The 26,239-nt window shown below is 35.4% G+C and overlaps 1 protein-coding gene across 1 annotated transcript in view; it reads left to right on the top strand.

Moving 5' to 3' along the window:
* LOC108773545 (uncharacterized) overlaps positions 1-26,239 on the top strand; it is a 178,723-nt gene that overhangs the window by 118,976 nt on the left and 33,508 nt on the right. Inside the window, exons 6-8 of the mRNA XM_018539383.1 lie at positions 329-646; positions 9,543-9,840; positions 10,761-10,906. Coding sequence (XP_018394885.1) covers positions 329-646; positions 9,543-9,840; positions 10,761-10,906 — 762 coding nt within the window. The remainder of the gene's footprint in view (positions 1-328; positions 647-9,542; positions 9,841-10,760; positions 10,907-26,239) is intronic.

Below are 26,239 nucleotides of genomic sequence, written 5' to 3'. Positions count from 1 at the left end.
TTCGACGAGAATTTTGGACAACATTCCAATACATCGTATCTGAGAAAGCGTTGAAAGACATTCTGTTCAGAAAGTATGATTTTACTGAAGTTGTCTAAAAATTTCAAGTTTGAGCATTCTACATAATTATTATGATAGTCTAACAAAATTATATTCAGATGCCCATCTAGCTAAATTTTTAAATACTTCAGTAAGACCGTTCTTTCTGCTCATGCGGTCTCGCGCACTATGCTAGGCGAACGGTTTTGTGGAACTTGCACTTGTGCTCGAAATTACTGTTAGCTCGGAAGGTTTTACTCAAGATGGTATTCTCTTTTGCGCGTTTCAGTGGAAGAGCTGGAATGTCTGGCCACCTGGAAAGAGGGCAGCAGCCGTTATTTAGTCGGCCGTCTACATCACGGCCATGCATCCAGTAACGAAGATCGATACCGGTGCTTCGTTTACGAGAAGGCAGGCCAGGCGGTACAAGGTAACCTGAACAGGGCGGCCATGGGTATGGGCACCATGGACCACGAAGTCGCCTTGCCGGGCGGGCCGGTACCCGAAGGCTCCGCCGAGGTATACCGGGTGGCACAAAGTGGCGACGCGACATGCAACGGTCTATTCAGTCCCATGGAAGGTTCCCGAACAATGACCCTAAGGAAAGGTGAGTTCTAATGACGTATTAAAGATCGAATTCTCGAAAGTCTAATTCTTCATATCTGTCATTTAATCACATTGTTGAGATATTTCTGTAGATGGAAAGAACGGTTTTACCAAAGTATCTAAACATTTAGCTGAATCTAAAAATAATTTTGTCAGATTACCAAAATAATTATGTAGGTAGTTAGAATGTCAAAACTTTTTGCAGCATTGCTCGTTATGTTTAAGCGTTTTATATTTTAAGCATAATTATTTTAATAATTCAACAAAATTATTTTCAAATCTAGCTAAATTTTTAAACTTTTGTAAAATGATTCTTTTTGTGCAGCTTTTATACCGTGCATTATAAAATAATTTATCAATATATGTGATCGCAATCACATATACTGCAAGTTATTTTACTATATTTACTTTATTTTAATTGTACAAAATGTTAAGAATGTTAGATAAGTAAAATTAATGCATTATAATAATTGATTTCTTCTAATATTGCACGTGTAAATATTGATAATTGTTTAATTTCTCATCTTGGAGCAATGATATGTAAGCATTTTTTTATTAAATTAATTCTTATTTAGACAGTCGCGCTATTTCTATTGAATTCTTTCTTGTTTCTTTCAGATAGTCGCTAATTCTATATTGATGATCTCATCATATATTGAGAAATATTTGAAATATGTACAATATATATCTGATTTTCATTCACAACTGACGTATTCTGTAATTAGTCTGAATAAAAAATCACTATTTTTAACAGTTACAGCTCTATGTATGTGTATACACATATATGTGAAATAAATCCTCTTATTTAATTCATCATTCTCTAATTTTAACGTTACAATAAAAACAGAATTAAGCATTGAGATCCATTGATGAAGGAAAGCATTCAAGGATTTTGTCTGCTTTTAGATTAATAAAAACGGAATCGACAGATGAGAAAATAGATCCGTAAAAATATACTATATATGTATACCTATGTGGAGATCGTATTACGAATTATGAACGAAAAGAACAATTTCGTTAAAAATTTAAAAAATTAGGTCGAAACAAATCTGAAAATAAATTTTATTGGATCATGAAAAAATTATGTAGGAAATTCAAGTATAATGAGCAATGCCGCAAGTTTTCTATCAAGATCGACTTGAATTTCTTACATAATTTTTTCATAGTTCAATAAAATTATTTTAATTTGTATTGAGCTAAATTTTTAGATACTCCAACAAAACCATTCTTTCTATGTAATATATATTTGTAATAACATTCAGATATAAAAGAATATTTTAAAATATAAAAATTGTCACAACTCAAAGAGAATGATCTTCTGAAAAGTATGAAACGAAAATGACAAAAATGACATTTAAATATTAGGAATATATCTTTTTGTCGATATTATTTAATTACTTAATGAAATTTTCTTCAAATTGAAAAAATAATTTTTTTTTTTTTTCTAGGAAATTTCATGTTTTTAATTGTCATATTTAAATAAGAAAGCGATAGGATTCAGTTAGTAATCAAGATAATACACCGCAATGAAGATTTCGCGCGGTAAAAAGATATTTAGCGGACGGTGGAAAGTTATGACAGTTAAAAAATGTTTAATTATCGTGAGATATTGCATGATAATAAATCGTATCAGCGAATTGTATCTCCCATCCAGTTGTGTGATTCGCTGTCGTTAAAATTTTTCCATTTGTACCGCTCTCGTAGATTTTAATTATTACAGTGTAAATACGTGCTTGACGAGGATTCCCATTGGGAACGCGGACGTTTCAATTTATCGTTATTTTCTATCTGGCCGGATTTTTGAAAATTTTTATTGCGGCTACGCGGCGCGGATCGTCGCCACGCTGCGCCGCGTCGCGCCGCCGCGATGGTACATCGTTTCTAATGCGTATTTTGCATAACGATCTTGCGCTATAACGTCTTAAGTGGGATATCCGCAGCACTCAACAATATTAAATTATAACTCGCAAAAACCGGAATGCGATGGCGGTAACGTAAGCGTATACTTGAAAGAATTGCTAATCAACAAACGTACGGGTTTTTCATTCCATGAATAAGAAGAACGTGTTTGTACGACGTCTGGCGGGTCGCGTTCTACATCTCCCTCTCCCTTTTACCCCGCTCGCGCATTTCCGTCTTACTCGCTTTTCATCTCGGGGGCTCGCAATCCCATTTCACTCCGTTAATGGATTCATATATAATTACCGGGGCTTCACGCTCCCGCATTACGCTTGATAAATATCATCGCGAAAGGAAAGATATGAAATTCTCGGGGCGATGAAAGCGGGCTTTAAAACTCGTAGAGCATCGCGGAGGGCCACGTTGATCGGCACACCGTTGATCCCCCCTCCCCCTTCCCCTCACGTTTGACCCCGGTACGTTTTTCCGTTCCGTGATTTCCAGGATGCCCCCCTCCTGCTCGAGCCGGAGGATAAATAACGTTGGATTAAACAACATCTCGTAATACCCGCTCTGCTCCCGTAGTCTTTTGATCCGAAATGTACACGCGGATATTTCGCAGTCGTAAATATTCCGTGTTTTCTTAATTTCGCTGTTGTACGTCCGGCAGGTCAGCGGATACTCGGCGTAATGAATCGCGGCCGCGATGCTATCGCGATATCCGCCAAAATTATCGCGCGAGGACAAAAGCGGGTCGGTGATAAACACGGTTCGGACGTTACCGTCGCCGCTTATACCTGAGGCGTGATCGTTAAAATCGGGGGTTGCACGCACACGCGTATACAGTGTCACACGCGGCCGAGCACACGGCTATACAGCTATTTCCTGTCCGGTAAGCGCTACCGAAAAATAATCCTGATCCTCCATTGTTACTGTTGCATAACAGCCCATCCCTCACGCGCCGCATCTCGCACGTAGCACAGTACCATTATCATGCCACGTGAATTGGCGTTTTGTTACGTTAGGCTGTTATTGTTGAATCGGCTATGTATCGAAGGTAGTATGGCCCGGTTATACTAGACACTAGAGATTTATTCAAATGCAGAAAGGGTTCATTACAAATTGCTCATCCTAAAATTCCATATTTTTTTCTCTTTTTCGCACATAGGTCCGTATATTAAACTTCTTCAAAGTCAAGAATTTTAATTTTTTAGAAAATTTTGCGAAATTCCTGATGTTTCTCTGATTTCCTAATCGTTTTCAATTTTTCTAAAAATTCCCTGATTTCCAGGTTTGTGACAACCTTGAAAAGTGATATGAAAAAGAGACAATTGTGTATGTATAATATTATTATTATGTATATCGTATATGTAACTTAATTATACAGTAAAAATATAAGGTCAAGGTCATTGGAGGGTAGTCTTTTATATTTACCAAAATATATTTTGTATTTGTCTTAGGCCCCGTTTTTCAATTGCTGATTAACAAATAAAATAATTATTACAAAATTATCATTAGTAATTAATCAGCCAAAAAGATACAATTTTTATATATTTTATCATCAAGTAAATTACAAGTTAATCAAATAATGAAAAATGGGTCTTAAAACTGGTCTTTGTTAAAATTTTTCTGTTAAATTTTTAACATACCTGAGTGCTAATATAATGTCATTTTATTACTTTGTGTTAAATTGATGTTCAACATATCTTAATTGTGATGTTTAATATTTCTAATTAAAGTAATAATTTATAAAAGAGTAAGTAAACAAATAAAAAATTGTAGAATATAATATAATAATATAATATATATTTTAAATTTAAATCATATATTTTAAGATAATGAATAAAAAAGATAACTGTATTAATTTAACATATTATATTATAACATAAATGTTAATTTTACTAAGAAATTGAACCTCCACAATTTGTTTCCAAATTGTGTCAAATCATAATAATAACTTTGTGTTAATTTTTATATAATGTTTTGTAGTGATTTTCATTGAATGTTTTATTCCTTCTAAAAATTCAAAGATTTCAGGACTTTATATTGCTTTATATCACATCATAAGCATAACAGTTAATAACTTATGAAAAAATACTGGCGGTAGCCACTTGGTACTCGTGAGTAAAATGAGAAGAATAGAAGTAAGCTGAAGGAGATTGATGGTAACGCTATTAATGCTATTATTTGCATGATAAAGCTCACGTGACGTGATAATAGGGTATTCCCGCAAGCGATGACAAAGCCCGATGATGAATCACAAAACCGCCCTCGTCTGTCTTTTTTAAACTGGTTTCTCCGTGAAACGAAACTGCACTTGCGCAGGCACGCGCTAATCGAACGTGTCAACACGCGCCGGGTTCGCTTCGCGAGTAAAAAGAGCATATTTGCTCGACTTTTCTGCGTTCGTGTTTTATTTTTCCCGCCCTGGCCCACCTGCCCCCACCTGGTTTCACCGTCCCTTACCGTCAAGTTTGCAAACCCGTATCTTGCCTCGCGCACAGTCTCCCAACAAACTTCGTTAACGGATTTCACTTCGATACGATGGGTTTTCGCGCGGGATCCTCCTGCGCCATCTCCGGCTTCGCATCTACCATTCCCTTTTTCTCTCTCTTTCTCTGCCTCTTTGCTGCGCTCATCGGGTGCCTCTCCAATTGCCACTTTCTTCGGCAAATCGTTTTAAGTCGAGTGGGAGTCACCGACACGCGCATAAAACTCGCCGAAGAAAAGAAGAGAGTTGGGGGAGGCGGGTGGAAGGAGGCTTAAGAACGCAGTCAGAGACAAGCCTTAGGGGGATGTTTGTAAGCTTTGCCGCCGTTAATATTATGACTCGCGTCTAGGAAAAAGCGCGAGGTAAAGGCGGGGAAAGGCAGCCAGGTGAAGGGACGCGGAAAAATGGATTAACATTGAACCTTTCCCGTTTTACCCTTCAAGCCTTACCCTGGGCTTCTTTTGTTCCACTTCACTCTCAGCTCGCGTACGTATCTCACCCTCATCTTCTGACACTCGCGAGCCCCTATTAACCGCGTCCGCAGCCTCGGTCGAGATCCAAAGTTTGTTCAATTAGCTCGGCATCTACTTCGCCAGAGTAAATATCTGGGGAAAACTGCGAGACTGCAACTTGAGATACTCGCTCAGAGAGTACTCGGTTCGAGGAAGAGTCAAGTAGTTAGACGAACGGAAGGACAAATTGCTCCAATTACCCGATCGAAAAATTTCAGAGACAACGTTACCACGAATCGTTATGAAGAGTGGTTGAGCGTATAAACTTTTTACAGCTTTTACGGAGATTGTTAATCGAGAAGCTGTATTATTATTTATTATTAACATTTTATTATTAATTATTTATTATTAACTTTATTATTAATAAACCAAAGGGAGTGAAAGATATTAATTCTATCTATAAAATGCAATATTCAGTTTTAATCTTTTATGCAATCTTGATATTTATTATGGTCAAACCAAATTTTATTTTTAAATTTTACTTTTATCTTTAATTTTATTAAATGAAGGTTTTAATATTTGGGTTAAAATTATTTTGCTAATGTAATAGAATTGTTGAAAAGTAATTCTAAATTTTTTAAACTTACAACTAAGAAAATTCGAAATTGCAAGAAAAGATATTAATTGCAAAGTATTCAATAAAATATTTTACAATATAAATAAAATTTGTTAAATTTTATATACATTAGACAAATCAGATTAACGTAAAAAAACCATACAATTTTATCATTTTTCATTTAGTAAATTAGATTATTTGAATAAAAGGTAGGTATACTGAAATGGAGAAGATAAAATGAAGAATAATAATCATCAAATATTCGTAACATCTTTCCGAAGTAGAGATTTGATTATCTTTAAAAACAAAAAAATTATTAAAATAAAAATCGTTAAAATGAAAACGATATAAGAAGTATAAAAAATGTAATTGTTAAAAGGGTAAAAATTTATGGGAGAAAAGATCAAGGGACCAGAGGTCGGACACATGTTATATAGTTCATTTTATGATTATGCGATTTATATATTTCTCTCTGTTTTATCTCGGATTATCATCGCGGCCGAATTGCTTTAACCTAATTCGGTTATATCTACAAAAGAATATTGTGGATAATACGAATGTCGAGCGTTTGTCAAACGCGATTGCCAGTAACGGTATAAATGTAATATTCGCTGCACACGTCGACATGGACGTAATTCCCCGCACGTGCGTACGCGTACATCCACTCAATTATTAATTCGTATATAAATTCATAATCATGACATCACGCATATTCCACCGAATTACCGTCGCTTTATCTGCATTACAATTACTTGTAATTCGCTCAAAATTGCACGTAGCTCGATTCAGAGCAGTTGAATTCATTCAGTATACCATAGTTGCTCGCCACGCCAACATGTTTCCAGTACCAATTTTGGAAACTTCATTTTTGAAAAAAAAAAATAGCATTAATTATAAATGGTTTTAAAGTTGCCGGCTACTTTTTAAGTTTTCTCGATTCTAGATCAAATAATGTTCCATGTATAATAATCTTGAAAAATGCTCTTGCGATCTTCATTATCGAAAAGCACGTCACATGGAAGCTGGAAAGTGAGTGATTATAAAAAAAATGAAATTTCCCAAAGAGCGAAAATGTAATAATAACGCAAATATAGGACAGTATTATTATATTATCCATTTTGCTATGTGATATTGTTAAAAGGACTCACAGTGGGACGTTTATATTTTGCGTGTGTTTTCTGTAATTAATCTAAAAGGAACGAAACTGGGACAATATGTAATTGTATTCGTAGTATAAATCATTTAATGAGAATTTAAAATGCATTTCACTGAAAGAGTACAATATAGGTCAGCAGCACATGTGATATTACGTAATATTGTACCTTTTGTTTTTTTTACACGATACGCAATTTAAAAAGTTTCTCGTCACGCCTCTGTCACTCTCATACATGCTGTTAAATAAATAAATTACGTAGGTAATAGTTTATCTGACATCCAATGAAAAAAATACGGGCCAATCAATAAATATTAAACGAATGAAATATGAAAAAATAAAACGGAAAACATATCGAAACGCGAATTTACAAATCAATAACTTTATCAACGTTATTAATTCTTGCATGACATGACAAAAACGAAATAGCAGCGATATAGTTTCTATCTCAAAAGAAACGGATAAAAAGACTCCGTTCGACTTTTACGATCGCGGAATTTGTATCTTGGTCATGTGTGGGCATTGCGGACGTATTTATCGAGCTGGCTCGTTGAATTATTTCCATTCATTGCCGCGCAGTGTGCAACAATACCTTTATATGCCATAAAACCGACCATACTCCGCGTGCTCCGTTAACCTGCTCGGTCGACCTTTCGCCCTCGACCGTACCCCACCGCACCACCGCGAAACCGCTCGACGTGAATCGAGGTGACCTCTCTTCTGACGCTTCGGTTTTACGTCCCACCCGGACCGGAAGTCGGACTCTGGCGAACGTATGACATGCGGAGGGATTGGTGCATCGTCAGTACATTCGCTATTGTGGGGTGAAAGCGAAACGGAAGAGCAGGCAAGGGGGAGGTTGGACAAGCGTATTCGTTGGATCGCGCGATATCCGGAATATGATTCTAGCTTGTTGTCGAGAGAGTATCGACGTCGTCGGTTTATCGATTTCGTCATTCCGCGATATACGAAGGACTTTACGGTGAGCGGCTGTGGAGTCTGCGGAATTTTTTCAACGGTACCGCATCGGCCGATCGGCATGGGTTCGACATAGCCACCGTTGACGTCGAAGCCGCGACGGCCTTTACGGATGACGAGCCCGTATACGTGATGGGACACATAACGATCGCTTGGAGAATCGTTCGTTTTACGAGAGTTGCGCGGAGAGAGGTTCCAAGTAGGATCTGCCTTTGACCTAACATCCCTGTAGAATTCTCCGGTTAACAAGGAAACGCAAGCTCGATTGCATGTTATCTAATGAATGTTATTCTAATGAAAAAAATCTAATCGCAGTTCTATGCCGATTGAAAAATTTTTGCATATAAATATAAAGGAAGTTTTCTATACAATAATTTTGCTGAATATCTAAAAATTTAGCGATGTGTATCACGATCTAAAACTAACTTTATTGGACTATCTCAATAATTATGTAAATGTTTTGACATTTTAGCAACCAGTTTGATAGTTCTATTTTGATAGTCTAACAATTATTTTTAGATCTGTGTGTAGCTAAATTTTTAATTATTTTAATGAAATCATTCTTTTCATGGAATAAAATGTCACGTAAAAGTATTTTGGCATAGATATTCTATTTTAGAATTAATTTCTTCGTCAGAAATGTGCCCATTGATTGCATTAAGATTGATAGAAGCGATTTATACTAAAATATTTTTACTAACTAAGAAATGTGTTTCTTGGTCTTCAATCTGTTTTTCTCGTTTAAGAAAAATGTAATTTTACAATAGCTATTTTTTATTTTTAGTCTCAGAATATTATCAATAGGTATATAAGTTTTACATATAAATGAGCGAGGTCATTGAGCGTTAAGTTGTGCCTTCTCAGTGATCATTACGAAGTCCAATCTGCTGTGTTAAAAACTAGGACAAATGGAGATAAATTTTTTAAAATTCTATCCATTATATCAGTATGAACTCTCAGTATTATAACAAAGAACGTTTGTGTTATTATTTTATTAAGTATGTCATGAGAATACGCACGTTCACAAAATTAGACTATCTACATTCTGTATATCATTTTAAGATTGGAATTTAGGAATTTCTAGAGTGTTTATTCTTTAAGTTAATAATTAAATTATTGTCTATAATTATAAACATTTGTTAGTAAAAGTGTGAAATGTATGAAAAACTTGTATCACTGGCTTATTTTGTTTGAACGTAAAATGTATCGAGATAGCAACATTATATCACTCAATACTAACAACAGGGTTAATTAGATTCGGAAGCGCGTCATTAAATGATTGAAGGAACGTGACGTCTTTTGTTTTAGTTTCATCCCCGGGCGAATGTCGGTTTCCAAATTGGCTGACTGGACACTCAAACGGCGGACTGACCTGGCACACTTTGGACCTCGGCAGATCCTATACGTTTCATCCGCGAAACGCGTCTCTGCACGTCACCAGACCGAATACGACTTCGTCGAGTTTCGAAGGCGGGTCCATGGACTTGCAATACGTGCCTGGACCAGAAGATCAGGACGTGAAGATTCTTTGCAACAGCATAAAACAGTCTAATGGCGCGCAGACTATGATGACGATGACACTCGTGGCACACTTCACTGTCGGCTGGTAAGAGCGTCTCATATTTCTGCAATGTATCACTTATCCTACTTCTACTTTATAATTCTATTTTATATAAACTATTTGTTACTGAGAAAGTATTTACTCTTTAATGTAAATATTATACGAAAAGAACGATTTTATTGAAATATTTGAAAATTTAGTTAGATACGGATTTGAAATTAATTTGATTGAATTATCGAAACTATTATGTAGGACGCTCAAGCATAATGAGCAATCCTGTGTGTGTGTAAAAAGTTTTGACAGTTTCTAGCAACCTCATCTTAAACGTCCTACATAATTATTTTAATAATCCAACAAGTTATTTTTAGATTTTTTATCTAGCTTTACATACTTTAGTAAACCATTTTCTGTATATAAAACCAGAAAGACAAGAACAAATTAGTTTTTGTAAAATTTTAACTCTGTCGGTCTGTTCAAAAGGTCAATGTGATTAAAAAAGCTCTAAAAATAAAAAATTTTCATAGAGAAACTATTATATTTTATATTGACAGATGATAAAGTCATCGAATACTAAAGGAAAAAGTTTTTAAATAATATATTAATAAGAAAATTAATTACATTTTGAATTAAATAGACCCGAACAAACCAACAGAGTTAAGAACAGAAATTTAAGCGTTTATTTTTGTTCAAATTATTATTTCTTAATCATGCATTTTTAAAAATACAATAGAAGATGAACATGAAAAGTTCAAAAATATTTATTAAAAAAAAAGAAATGTGTTGCATGGAAAAAGATTTACGAGAAAATCGATTCGCGTTTATGAAATCGCTATAAAACTTCGTGTTTCTAGTTCACATTCGCTCATCCAAAGATACCTGTTAGGATATTTACATTGATCGCGATTAATGTGTAATGGAATATGTCGTTCTGATCTTTACGAATCTTCACACCCTTCTTTTTTTAGTCGGAGCGGTTTTATGTGCATGACATTTTACCGAAGAGACGGCCACGTGATCGAGCTACAAACGGGAAGTGCGGTATCTAGACCGGAAGAAGCATGCAGCTCGCCCCATTTTCTGCAGCACAGTACGCCTTTTCTCACCTTAGTCAGTGAGTACAATTCTTCTTCGTCCTCTGTAGTTTGCACTTTTCCATTTTCGCGACGTGTTTCATCGACAAAGTTCAGCGCTACTAGTTTCATATTACTGGAGAACGCGTGATACATTTTTTAACATTTCCATTTGAAAGTATTGCCTATTGTTTGTGATATTGTTTGTGATCTGTAGAAATTACCTATACGAAGAAATTTTGCGACGTTATCTTTAACCAAAGATCTCTTGAGGTCTTGCAGTGTTTCATTTTCTGGTTAATTTGTGGTTTAGATTTAACTTACTTAATTTGATAATAATATAAAAATTGTGCTTTTCTATTTTGAGAAAAAAATTTGGTATTAGCTATCAAATGTTTAGTGAAATAATACCTCGAATAATACCAATTTAATATTCGGTTAATGTTGTCAAAAATCATTTTACTATATTAATCAAACAGGCATCAATTGGCATTATTTTACTAAACATTTAATAGTTATTATCAAATTCTATTTCAGTGTAGCTATGATTAATCACTAAACTGGTGGTTTTGTAGTAAAAGTTTTAAAAGTTATTTGTTATAAAACTATCAGTTTAATGATTAACTATAATTAGAAAAATGCAATTTTTGCATTAAGTTTGTTTGTGTTGCGTGTAATGCATTTAGTATCTTCACCTTTTTTCTTCTCAATAGAATATTTATCTCGCTTTAAGTGCAAAAATTTTTAGGGCTTCAGCAACGCAAACAAATCTATCATCAGATCAAATCTAACCGCATGTTAATCAAAAAAAGAAAAACCGAACTTAATGTGGTCACATTTAGCGAGAGGTACGAAACAATGTGATCTCTGTTATCGTATCCACAAGACAAGATATTAATGAAGCAATTGCTAAGATATCGGATTAACGTAACTCGATAAACCTTATCATAGTACGAGGGACCACTCTTGCTGTATCGTATTGATCGCAAAGCGCCCATTCGATCGGACAATCGGCACAGCCGCTTGTTCCGCATGATTTGCGTGGTTATGGAGTCTTATCCGATCCACGTAAAGACGACTGGGAACGAGCCATCGGCGGGGAAAAGAACGAAGGAGAGTATGGGAGGGGAGGCAAAGAGAAAAAAGGAGTTGCCAAGTAAAAACTACCCGCACCGTCGATAAACCTGAGAAAACTCTAACTTCGCGGGGAAAAAGTTTTCGCGCGGCGTGGCACGAGGATTTAGTGCACCGACACTAGGAGGCGGCTGGATCAGTCGGGAAAGAGGAAACGAGGTGGCCGGGGATGGACCGGGAGAAAAAAGAAGCGAAAAGAAGGGAAAAGAAAAGGAAAAAAAAACGCGAGGGGAAAATCGGGAACTGGTCGGGCTCGGACGATTTGTCAAAATCCCGCGAACGGCTTATAAGTTACACACCGTGTTGGCCTGTCTGGAACCGACGCTAAGTCATTTTCGTTCGTTGCTTATCGTTGCTCGCGTGCGAGCTCGCGCACTAGCCGCGAGATCGGGATCCGAGCCGCGCGAGACGGACGCCCGAGAAATTCAATTTGCCGGGCAACGCCTTGTGAGGCGCGTCACGGAAACCCCGTTGAACCTGACAAGCTCGTGATTGAACAGCGTATTTTCTTATCATTTAGCGGCAGAGTTGCTTTGGCCGTTTGTCCTGCGACCCGATTGCTCGGGCCCGAGGGGGCAACATATATCGTGTCCGACATATAAAAAGCAGCGGCAATTATTGCGACCCGCGCCGTAACCGATTAATATTGTCTACGTGTCTACGAGTAGAGTATTGGAGCTTGTGCGAATTCGTTGTTTCTCTCTCTCTCCATCTCTCCGCTTCTCGCAAGCCAACATCCACCTCTAGATGTATCCATTATATCGGCTGATACGAATGCAACCCGCGCTGTTCTCTACATTCGGGTCGAACTCGACAAAATATCGTCGTCTCCGTTGTGCCCGCAAAGAAGAAAGCTGCCAACCTCCTCCGGACGAGAGACCACCTTTCCAAATTCCAACCGTTCTCTTTTTCTCTTTCTCTCTACCGTTTCACTCTTCCTGCCCCGCGTCTTACACCCGCCATCTCCTCGGGAATACGATCGGTTCCCGTGGGCCAGAGTTGTAATCCCACGGGAGTTATTGGATTCGGTTTGATCCACTGGTCGTTCATTCCCCTTCTGCCACCACTCTTTCCTCTGTCTTCTTAGATCCTCCTTTTCTTGCTTTATCCGTATCGGAAAGCTCGATCCGTCGATTCGTGAGGAACAGAAAACTGCAATCCTCACTCGAGAGCCAATAGGGTTGTAAGTTTGTCGACTTTCGGCAATGAATTGGCGTGTTGGATAACGAAACATGCTGCCTTTGACGGTGCTAATAATAAGCGAATAAGATAACAGCATTTCGCCGATAGGAATTACGATGAATCGTGTTAATTGATGAGAAACGGAGACTTACTTTCGATTTCGAGCGCGATAAATGATGCGAAATAAATGCAATGGAATATAAATTATCGTTGCAAAAGTTAATAACGCATCAGGGTTATTGGATTCGAGATCGTCAATGATAATTAACGAGCTGTAATAGTCGACTGTACGTGTATTATCTACGCATGAACACAACGCGTGTGTGTAAAAATCGAATAAGCTCATTTGAATTATTGACAAACATTGGCAATAATATAGAATTGTAATTTTCGAAATTTGAAAATGATACAGAAATTAATTTTTAATTATACACATTATATCTATTTCCGTTTAGAAATCCCGTTCTCTCTTTCTCTCTTTTTCTCTATTGCTTCCTTTTCACACAAATGATGAAATAGAGTTTTCGGTCAAGTTCAATTTTGAAGACACAGACGATATTTTGATTATGAATTCTGGCAGATAAATTTAAAATTTATAAAAAAACAAAAGTAAAATACATACAATCAGGTTTTTACTCATTGTTTTACAACTAATCAAGAGATTTGTTCTTTTTCTATGATTTTTATGCAATCTGCAACAATATAAAAATCATTATTGAAGCTCAAAGATCCATAGTCTTTACTAACACAAAGAATATAATACCAATTTATACATATTGATGAAAACAAATCTTAAATAAGAGAAATTTTTTTTAATCTTTTATTCGATTAAAGCGGATTTTAGTACTTAAATATCTGTGTAAATTTATATATATATATTTGATTCTGAAAAACTGCATGTCAAAACCTTTTTCCGTCTTGAAGCATTTATGAGCATAACCGGAGTAGTAATATCACTTATTAAATTGACGAGCAATTTAATATTATAATTTATTGTGCTAATAAATCTTTATAATATTATTAATTAAATGTTAATAAGAATTTAAAATCTGTATGAATAATTTCATTGCAAAAAATGTATTACTGACGCAAACTTTATACTAAACTCCACATAATTGACATTTTAAAATATTGTTATACTTCGTTAGATATTACTGGCTTAATTATGTAATGTTTCAATAAAATGTCAATGTTGTTTTCCGGTTTTCTTCGCAAAAACGTCATCCATCAGAGATTGATTGAAACTTATTGATAATGGTTTTCGATAACGGCTTTTGAAATTTTCAGCGAATTATTTCTTAAAGATGAAACGTTCGACTCGACTCGCCTGTCTACAATTTTGCCGGCGCGTTAGTATCTTTCGCGATTCTTTCATAATTCAAGGGAAATATTGACTTCGATTTAATTCACTGCTCGTTCGCAGTTATCTTTCGTGGTTATCCTTCTCGCGGTAGGAAAAAGCATTGAAAAGCTCAATCCGCCGCTTCGCAAGAAGCAAGGAGCTTATTCTCTGGACTAAGTCACGTACGATTCTCCGGGGAGAACCGACTCTCTGCTAGGATAGTATTTATCATTCCACGCACGCGTCGCACGAAATTTACATTTCAGATGCAAAAAGAAGCGGCCTCTGGAGTTTCGTATTAAAGATTGCAATCGCAATCGCATAAACAATGACACGACGTAATATGACGATAATACATATAAACAGCAAACTAGCGCAAGAAATATAACATAAGAAAAAGACATGGAAAAGATGATTTACCGAAATATTTAAAAATTTATAGATCTCTAAAAGTAATTTTGTTGGATCATCAAAATAATTTTACAGAATGTTTAAACTATGGTGTTATTATGAGAAATTAATATTAATACTTTTTACAGCTTTTGCTCATTATGTTTGAATTTTCATAATTAATCATTTTGATAGCGCTAGAAAATTATTTTCAGATATTATCTGCCTAACAAATCAATTAAAGAAGACTCTCGAAAGTTTCAAATAACAAGAATAGTAAGGCTAATGAGAGCTATTCGCTGTTATTAGTGCGATTTCAGATATTATCTGCCTAAATTTTTAAACTTCAGCAAAATCGTTCTTTCTATGTAGAGATATTGAAAGACCGTCTTTCTGTAGATTATGCTGTGTGTAATACAAGAAAATTCTGGAAAATGTCAATATAAAATTTCGTAATTCTAAAATTGAATATTTCATAGTTTTATAACGAAAAAAATGAGTAATTACCTTGTTATTAGATGAAACTTGCTATTAATTAAAATTAGAATTCATCTTGAAATATACAAATTATTAAAATAATATAATACTTTTCCTGGTCGAAGTTCATTTCTGATAATAAAACTGGAGCAAAATTAGAACAATACACGGCCAAAAATTTCAACAATAATAGCTGGTTTTCCGTTACATAACCACGTCCAATTAATTCTATATGTGCCCTCTGAGTGAATTTGCTTTGTTTTATCGTTCAACAATGAATGAACGGCAAGCGATCGGTGTATAAAAATTCATTTTGGCTCTCTCGCTATGCAAGTCAATATGCGAGACGATTGATCATTCATTCACAAGCAAAAGCTTTCCATCTTCCTCTCCTTCGCTCTCTTTTTCTTATCCAACCGAAGCTTCCACATCCTGTCTTCATAAACTATATAATATCCAATGCCGCAATAAAGTAGACCATCTACGAACTATCCGTCTTTTTTCTTCCCTTACAAAATTCTCATTCTCTCTCTCTCTCTCTTATCCCTCTTCCTAGCGCGAACGAGCTTTCCTCTAAACTTTTATGACCACTCACGAACAGAATGGAGAACGACGCGGCGGGGATGACGATAGAGAACGGCGACGGCGACATTGGTATTCCGTTGACGTTTGCGAATTACACCCCGAAGATAGACTCACCGGTGGTGCACATCGAGAAATTTTCACGAGACAGTACAAACTTAGGTTGTAGTAACCGAGAGCCACGGATTGATCGCCAGTCTGTCGGATAAATGCTGGCGATGCTAACAAAAGTTTCAAACGGCGAGAAAATTGCAGCAGACCGAGAATAGGAGAAAGGACTGTTTTATATGAAACAAAATAGCTTTGAAACGTAAAATGATACGATTATAATTACAATATACCAACGGCGTTTTTAATTTGCTGAAAACAGCAAATTATTTTTTGAAAAAATATTTCTATCAAATCTGAAACTAAAATTTTATAAAGTAAAATTATAATAATTTTCGGTTGCTAATTACTCATGTTTATTGATAAAATTTTGCATATAGTCATTACTACTAACGTTATAGCAAAAATCATTATACTTATGGCAATATGCAATCGTAGTTACAAAAATACCAAAAATTTTTCTTTATAAAAAGTTAAAATTTTTTGCAGCATTGTAATTAACGCTAAAGCATACATAATTATTGTAATGATCTAAAATTATTTTCAGATCTGTATCTAATTAAAAAAATTTTTGATACTTTTGCAAATCTGTTTTTTCTATACAATTCTCTTTAAATCTGTTAAAAAATAACATTCTATTTTTTCAATTCTGATTAATACAAACTTAATTATAGTCACAAATACCAAACATTTCTCTTTTAGTGTAGCAATCAGTTCGAGTATTCTATACAATTATTTTGAGCAAAATTATTTTTATTAGATTTATATTCAGCTAAAAATACTTCAACAAAATTCTTCTTTGCATGTAGTATTAAATAACAATATTTTGTTGTTTTCTTGTTTATGTATTTTATGATTACGTTTACTTAAACCTCAACTATGTATATCGATAACGTGTAAGACGCATAGAATCGTTGATGTACTCGACAATGGAAAGATCAGGTAAATTGCAGCTACTAAGCTAGGAGGGATCGCCTTAAGATTCCAACGATGCTGGAAATTTCGGTTCTGCGTGGTAAATGGTCGGGGAACCGAGTCGCGAACTGGGTTAGCGAAACCGCTGTAACGGACTATGTAAGCGTACCTGAGACACCGGCCATAACGAGGTGGAATCCCTGAGCAATTAAGCCACTAGCACGCTAGGCGTTTCTCCGGCTCGTCTTCTACCGCCACAACATCGCCGAGCCAGGTTACCAATGAGCTTCCGGTTTGTAAATAAATAACCCAGACTATAATGCAATGAACCTGAATGCAAAGTTAATAGGCAGAAGTAAATTAATTCTGCCTGAACTATGGCTGGATTTTTTATTCGTGCAGAAATTGATCTATTTTTTTTTCATATTTCATGTAAGATAATTTTTGCGGTTAGTATAAAGAAACAACTTAGAAATAAAGTATAGGTACACAAATGTATATTTAATTGTAAGATGGAAAACAATACGCTAAATCTAAAAAGCAAAAGAAAAGAGATAAATACATAGGTATCGTATTCTCGCAAGAAAGGTAAAAAGTTGAAATTTTTCGAATTTCATATTATGTGCGGATTGTATACATCGGCTTTCAATCGAGAAAAATGATTTAAGTTAAATTCAAATAAAAAATTAAAGACGAAAAAATTAAAAACAAAAAATATTACAAATCTAAATGGGGGCAGTTTTTAGAGATCTATAATATATATCTAATATTATAACAAAATTAATATTTACTTCTAGATTTGAAACTTGAAACAAGCGATTTGTCATCAGCTAGTTAACTTTAGTTAATTTATGTTAAATACTACATATGTCATAAATAATTAACTTTAAAATACGCAATTTTTGTATTTTTTCTCTCCAGAATATTTAAATTTTTTTACTTGCGTTGAGTGCGATATGTATTTAGATAAAAAAGAGTATGTTCTATATAATTGTTTTCAATCGATATTAATAGGGTATGTATGCAGATAAGATAACGATCGACTATGACTTCGGTGTTGATAAAAAATTCTGCTCGCTGCTGAAAGTTACACGAATACGAAGTACAAGTCGCAAAGTTTCGACAATATCGTGCCATCAAGATCCGATTTAGAGTCTTGTATTAACTTTCGACGAGTTGCGTCACGAAACGCAATCGAGATTTCGCGTGTCTCATGCCCTGAAACAAGTGAATTTCAAAAGCTTGTCCGTTATTTATGCAAAGGGCTAATAATTCCTCGAAATTTGTACAAGTTCACTGTAAATTCGATAATCGAAAAATTTAGAATTAACAACACAAATAAGCAAAGAAAGCCATATTTGATCTAAACGGGTCTTAATACCCTTAATGCATATAATAATATTTTTTTATGTGCGAATTCTACAATTTTCAGTTCAAGAAAACTTTACAGTGATTATTTGACGGTCTCAAAGCATATTTTTAAATTAAATCTAGAATATACAATATAATTTATCAAATTAAATTGGTAAACTATTTAATATTATTAATGCTATAAATGAGCGCCTTTAAAATACTCTAGAGAATTTATCGCGAAAAATATCACATTGAGAACTTTCTCAATCGCAGATATTTATAAATAATAAATCTTACAGCTAGCAAGAAATTGTCTGTAAAGATATTGTATAAAGTTATAATAATTTATAAGTTCTTTATACAAATCTTACTAGAACATGTTATAAGCTTTACGATTATGCTTAGAATTGATTCCTTAAAACTAGATTGTTCCATCGTTTGATAAACTTCAGCTCACTCTCTTATTCTCTTTTATTCTCTTGTTTATCCATTAGATAAATCATCACGCTGATAATTTATCCAAAGATGGAACAACCGGTCTTAAATAAAATTTATAGAATTCAAAGGTACATTAATTTTATATTTTGTGAAGTTGGTTCTCTTCCCGCATTCATTTATACAAAACGATATCACGAGCAAGGTTAATTTTCCAACGCTTGCATACGATGGAAGATAAATTTTCCCGGCGTGCGTAAGGGAGGGGAGAGGGGATGCGACTTTTGTCGGTGCACGAAAAAAAGTGACAAATTAGGTATATTTACGTGTATTACACGCAGCCTGGCCAAAAGTGCCGCGGTTAAAAATCCCTTTGACGCGGTTTAAAAGCAAGAGAGAGCGGGAAGATACAGTGGTACATAGAAAAGAAAAAAAGAAATATCCCAGAAAACACAAGAACGCGCGGGAGAAGCAGAGGCGAGTCCGGCAACATGGAGAAATATGAGATAGAAACGACGCGCGTGCGAGGTGAGGCGAGGAAAAAAGGGATTGTGTTGGGGGTGAAAGAGTAGAGAGCTTTACGGGAGACTATTATGGTCGGATAGCTAAACGGTGCGCAGCAACGCGCGCGCGGTCAACCGTTGAATATATTATATTTTTAAATCATGGATATATACACGGTCGGAGGTGGCGTACCGAACACGCACACACACGCACATGTATGCGTTATAAGCTGCACATCTTGTGTACGTATATATAGTCACATCAAGACGCGTCGTACATCGCGAGGTGGTACATGTCGTGCGCCCAACACGCGCGCGATCACTCGCACATGCATACGCGACGTCTGCAAGTGCCGGATTACACGATCGCTTCACGTACAGGACGGCGCCCGGCAAGTGTGATTGTGTCGCCAACGTAGCGTTTGATGAAGTAATTTGAATTCTTGCAGACGAAGCTATAAATATAATTCTTGCTTCCTCTATCTGGTGTACCGTTCCATTTTCATCTTGCCAGACGTATTATACCATAATGCGGAACGAGAAATGTGAGATTTTGTGTAGTTTGTTCGAAATACACACGTATGTTTTTAAAAATCTTCAATACGTATCTTAACGTTCAGTATTTTTCTAAGAACAAAGTCTCCCGATTTTCCATTTAACTAGTTAAGGAAGAGGAAATCTTAAGATTTCTTTAAACTGAAAACTTTTTCATGTTGAACGTAGTTTTTTAGAAGCAGTGACACTTACTTAGAGTAGATACTAATGTTTTTATGGAATTTCTGCAAACTAATTAAAAACTAAAAGATAAAATTAGAATGTTTGTATAATAATAACATTTATTATAAGGTGACCAACTTGATCTTAAATCTTTTTTCGTTAATTGTTAATGAAACACACGAAATGTTATATATTTGTAAATACTAGTAACACTTACATTTATTGTATAACGTCCCATAAGATCACAAAAAAATTACATAAAGTTACAAAATCACACTTTATTTTTTAAGTTATATTTTTCTATTGGATGTATTTTATGAGAGATATCTAAGCTTTTGAAAAGGCAACATGTGATAATTGATAAAAAAATAAAAGTACTTTAAAAATATGTTCTTTTTATTTATGTTGTATTATATTCTTTTTCTGCAAGCAACTAAAAATGACGATTGTAAAAATGAGCGATGTACAGTACAAAAATTAAACGCAATAAGTTTGATTGACCAAAATGAGCTGACGTATTTATACAATTAAATTGTCCAGTCCTTAGAGAATTTACTCCAGCTGGTTTTCCCATTGGAACATCTTGTATATTGCTGATGTAGAGGAACGTGTTCGTTGCCCGGATCAAATTGATTAAGGCCTGACGTGGAACTTGATAGAATCGGCCTGATTATCTCCGCGCGCAACAAAATTTGAGAATTACGAAAGGGAACGCGTTCGTGCTCGCAAATAAGTGATTTTCCCGCAAATTCCTTTGCCTTCTCAACAATCAAAAAACGGTACGAAATAATGCGAGAAAACAAGCGTTCCACACTGATGTGCGGACTTAAAGAACGTTGAGCGACAACAGACTTACATGTAATAACGGGAATCGTAAATTTCCGGAAGGAACTCATAATCGCGCGCGAAGAATTTTGGTACGATTATTAAGGATGCAGACTAGCAAAAACATTAAACGAGGGACGCGTTTTCTCATGTTTTTTTAATATATATAAATCTGTAGGGATTTGACCTTCTGAGATATTTTTCCAAAAACTAAAGGAAAATCAAGGCTTGAATTTGAATAAAAAGTCATTAAAATTTTTTCCATGTGTTGGAGAGCCAGAGATTTGATCAAAAAGCCGTAGTCTACAACCGAAAATCGGAGAGACAACAACCATGGTCTCTTGACTAGCCGTTTAACACGCGCGAATTTTAGGTCTCTCCGTCCCAAATTTAGTGCAAGTATCTTTGCTTTGTACTATACAACATTACATGTGTCAAGTAGCACGATTTTAATTACGAGTTACGATTATAAGAATTTATTATCGCCGTGTGCTCAACATCATTTAGTAGACGGCCATAAAATAGTAGGTTAAATGTGTACGAAATTATTCGTGATTTATGCGAGTATAATTACACGGCACATGAATGAGCATCAGTCTAACGCAGGTTATATTTAGAGAAAAGTCTAAATCTCCATAAAATGTTTTTCATGAAATACGTATAGAGATCTTCCAATATACATATAATCTAATACACTAATAAAATGTAATTAAAATATTCATCATTTAAAAACTTTCTGATAAAATAAATTCTTTAGATTAATTACAGAAATGTCTAATTAAAATGATCAGAGTCAAACAAAATACACTTTTAATTAATTCAAATTGTGAATCGCATTTTCATAAAAACTAAACATCTATTTTCTCTCTAGCTTGGAATTTTTTTTAGCTTTAGTCCGTAATATATAAACTTCCTTGAAATTATAATTTAATATAAATAATGTTTTTAAATAAAATCTATCTCGTTGAAATGATAACAAATAAAATTGCGCGTCGCAAAGCAATAACAGTTGCTTTCGAAAACGAAAAGGTACAAAGATGGAAAATGAAAAGAGTCTCTCGCTTTGTCAGATAACGAAGCCAGGTCGCAATTTGCTGGCGCCTGGAACGACCTCCTCAGCCGTTCTAACGTTAACAAATGTCAGACGCCGTGTCTACCTCGCTAAACACGCCGAGTGGCCGTGGCAAAAGCCAAAGCGAGAGCAAGAGCGCCGGAAGCGAGCGTGACCCGCGCGGTGGCGTTTAAAGTGTGCGCTCTCGGCTGCCGACCTCAACGCTCGTTTTCAGGGGTTCGCGATTAACCTCGTTAAGGCTCGGAACGATCGTAAACGTCTGGGCCAGCGCGAGTTATCTCCGTTTCTCCCTGCACCCTGCGGGACACCCCGCGACCTTTCCCTCCCTCTTTCCCACTCCTAGCTTGTGGGAGACGAAAAGTGCGAGGAAAGAGAGCGGATAATCTCTGACGGTAATAGCCGGAGCCGTTGGAATTTTGTCCGAGAGGAATCCTCGGTCCGAGCGAAGGGGGATCCAAGGGGTGGATTGCGGCGTGCTGCGAAAGGGCCTTGTAATTCGCCAGGTTCTCTTTTATTGGATTTCTTGACACCGCCCGGCGGAACTCGCGCTTCGCCGCATTTATACATCCGGGCAAACAACAAGCGCCAGCCTGTTCTCGCATTAAGCTCGAAGGAGAGCCCGCCGAATGCGCGAGCATTTGAATACAAGCGGGCGGATAATGTAACGCGATGCACAGCAATACGGCGAGGGAGTAATTTCGCGAAGCTGCAACTGTTTCACCTCTGCTCGGGACATCTCCCGGTTGGTCTGTGCCAGATAAAGAATCCGAAATGCTTTCGATCGATTTGCGCGGCAAATTCGAGTGACGTTCCAACGTAATGAACATGCAATGAGCTTTTCACATTTAAAATTTTCAAAATGCTGTCGCATAAACTTCGAGATTCCAACGAAAAAAAAATCATGAAACGTGAAAGACAGGATGGATCTCTTCTGTTCACGTTTACACGTGTGTTCTCTTTTCTCCTTTTTTTTTTTGCAAGTATTCGCATGACTCCACCGCGATGAATTATGAGACATAACCTCGGGAGACACGGTGGCACGATGCATATGACCTATATTTCACGTTCTTAGTATGAAACGTGCGATACTGCAGGGTTCGTGTCATGGTAGCGCGTTCTAGCCCAACTTAACCCCGCATCAGACCGAAAACTAGAGAGGCACTAAATATTTTCTCGTACATATTTATTTTTTACTTATTTTTTATACGGCTAAACAGAACAAGCCATATATTTTAAAACTAGCCTAAACTGCTTTAATTCTCTCAACGCCAAAAAAGATAGAAACAGATAAAATATTTTTTTCTTTTATTGCGTTCATTCTTAAACGCATCTCATAAGTATTGTTGGATTTCTATTGTTGGTGTGTGTTGATTTATTTGTTTTAATTATCTCTATATGTATTATACAAGTTAGAGTTGTGAAAAATTGTATTAAAGGTGAAAACAAGAAATAATTTGGCTTATATAATAATTTTAATCAATTTTTAAACGAGTAAATGGTTTGCACGAATATTTATTATTGTTTGAAGTTTAATTTAATTTTTAATGTTATTTCCTCATTAATTTGTAAATTATAATACGTGATTTTACATAAGAATCAAGACAAACAAAAAAATTAAATAACTTTTAAATCAATAAGAGAATTGTGCTAAAATTTTACACAGATATCTATAGATATAATAGAACAATATGTAAAATTTTTATATTTTTGGTATTGTATTTACGAAGAGATAAATTCGTTATAATTAAAATCAATAACATTAAAAAGGGAATTATTTTTATTATTATTAAAATAAATTTTCCACGAAACGAAAGTTACTATTTAATTGTGCTATATGATTCTAAATAACTGTACAATAATTATAATATCTTATGTTGCAAAATATATGGTATATTACTTTTTTATGTTGGAACGACATGTCCGAGAGCAGACTTCTTCGAACCATATCTTTTGTGTTCAAGTTATTCTCGTTTAGAGTTAGTAACTCCATGTACATTTATATTAAATCCGGAAGCTCGCCAGCCGACCAACAATGCTGTTTGCTTCCGCTCGCCAATCGGGGAACTTTTAAGATAGAGAAAAGAGCAGCAGCTGTGGAGATAAAAAAGAAGTTATATCGATTTCCTTTTGAAAGCTGTTGTGCCTTTAAAGTGTTTCCTTATAGAAATCAAAGAAATATGTTTTCTTACATTTAGTCGTCTTCGATTTTATCGTTATAAACTTCATAGTATGCTTTATTAATCAATCGTGAACATTTCTTTAGACTTTAAAATTACTATTTTAACCTTTTTTTTTAGATACATTATAACAAGTTTTTTAATTTATCTTCTAAACTGATTTTTAAAAAAATATAATATTGATAAATTTTTTATGGAGGATAATAGCAAGAACTATTTTAGAAAGAGTCGTTTTTTGACATATTAAATTTAAAATCGTGAATTACGCTGACAATATAATTATTCCATTAAACACCCCACAAAAGTGTAATCCATTACCCACAAATACAATACATTGCTTTTCTTGAGGCAATAACAATTTTGTAATAACATTAAAAGAGGTTTAGTGCCAATTTAGTGGACAACTGCTGCGTTGAAACTGGCGTATCCGTTACATTTGATCGCGGGACTACCGGGTCAAGAATTAAATACGACATACATAAAAGGTTAGGTTTAGTATCTTTCCGGAACGGTCCGGAAGACATTTTAACTCTTCGACACGACCGGCAATAAACTCTTATGCCGCGGCGTAACGGCAGGATGGTGTAGGGTGGGTTCAGAAAAGCTTCGAGCTTCCGGGCGAAAAGCGGGGTCGGTTTGCGGAGCGCGGATGGCGAAAGAAGAGGAGGAGGAGAAAGTGGAAGCCCCTCCCGGCCAGACTCATTTTTCATAAGTTCGAAAAACACACCCGGGGCAGTCGGTGCGTAAATTTGAATTTCTCCGCGACTGCAGCCGAGTGAGGTAAGACGGGCGGGAAAAGGGTGGCGTGTTCCTCGAGTGCGCCCGGATGGTAGAGCCTGGAAGTGCCATCGAGCATATGGCGCGGAATTTCGAGGGACTGTTTTTTTTTTATTTTTGTTTCCGACCTCTCTCGGCGTCCGTTTCCTTTTCTTTCTCGTCTCGACGAATCTGCGACGTCTTCCGGAACCGGAGAGCTGCGTTCCGGGGAACTTCGGTCTCGTTGTTCCGAAATGTGCGGCGAAACGAACGCGAGAACGCCACGTGGTTATGGTGGCACGGCTCGAACGGCATAGCGCGCCAGCGGTAATTACATCAGACGATCGATTGTCCTCGAAACGCTACCGCGAAACCAACGCGAATGGCACAAAACGACACGCTTAGATGAAAAAAGTTTCCCATTACCATTCCATAGAGCGAAAAGAGTTGAAAGTTAAAGAACTCGCCGCGTGAAAGGTGCGCGAGTCCGTTTTATTAAATTTTTCTAGGGGAGATAAGTAACTCATTTAAAGAAGGGATCTCCCTCTATATCTATAGAAGACTGGCGCAGAACTGACTTTATTGCCTACAAAAGTAAGTTGGCATATCGCTGATAATTTTCAATACTTTTCTCTGTAAAGAAGGATTATAATTTAGCTAAATAGAAATTCCTCTTGAAAGCGTCGCATTTTAACTAATTGACAGAAGACGTCGACAATGTGCGAATTTATTTCTGTAGCGCACTAAAATTAGTCGCTTCTATACAGAATAAATTTTAATTATTTCTATAATTCTACTTCTGTGCACCGAATATTAAAAACGATGAAGTTAAAAAATTGATAAAATTGAAAAAAGAAGGAAAATGTGAACGAATTCTGAGGTCTTAATATTAAAAATTGATATTAAGATTGATAATGGGACAAGAACATTACTTAAAAATTGCATTTTTTTTATATACATCGAAACGTTTTTATCCTTTTGTTCAAAAATATCTAGATTTTAAATAGGAAAAGCTTTTTTAGTATAAAAAGGTACATTAATGTTTCAATAAGTAATATTTATTCGATATTAAATTTTAAAGTGACATAAAAATGTCTTATACAATAAAAGAACATTTTGCACTTGTGTTAAAAACGATAGTTAAAAATTTTTGTTAAATTAACACAATTGTTAATCAAGTTAATGAATATAACTTGATTATGTTATTTTATATTATAAATTGATATTTAATATTTCTTAAAATAACATAATTTATGAGTAAGTAAAGAATTAATCTAAAAATAATACTTTTGGAATTTTTTATATGTAATGTTTGTGATGTTTTCTGACATCTTATGTCAAATTAGTATATAAATTTTGAATAAACTGTTTAGGAAATGTGTCTGAATGTTAAATTTTCCAAACTT

Source organism: Cyphomyrmex costatus, unplaced genomic scaffold (assembly GCF_001594065.2).
Source record: "Cyphomyrmex costatus isolate MS0001 unplaced genomic scaffold, Ccosl1.0 scaffold214, whole genome shotgun sequence".
Classification (NCBI taxonomy): domain Eukaryota; kingdom Metazoa; phylum Arthropoda; class Insecta; order Hymenoptera; family Formicidae; genus Cyphomyrmex; species Cyphomyrmex costatus.
This window is presented reverse-complemented; position numbering and strand designations above follow the sequence as displayed.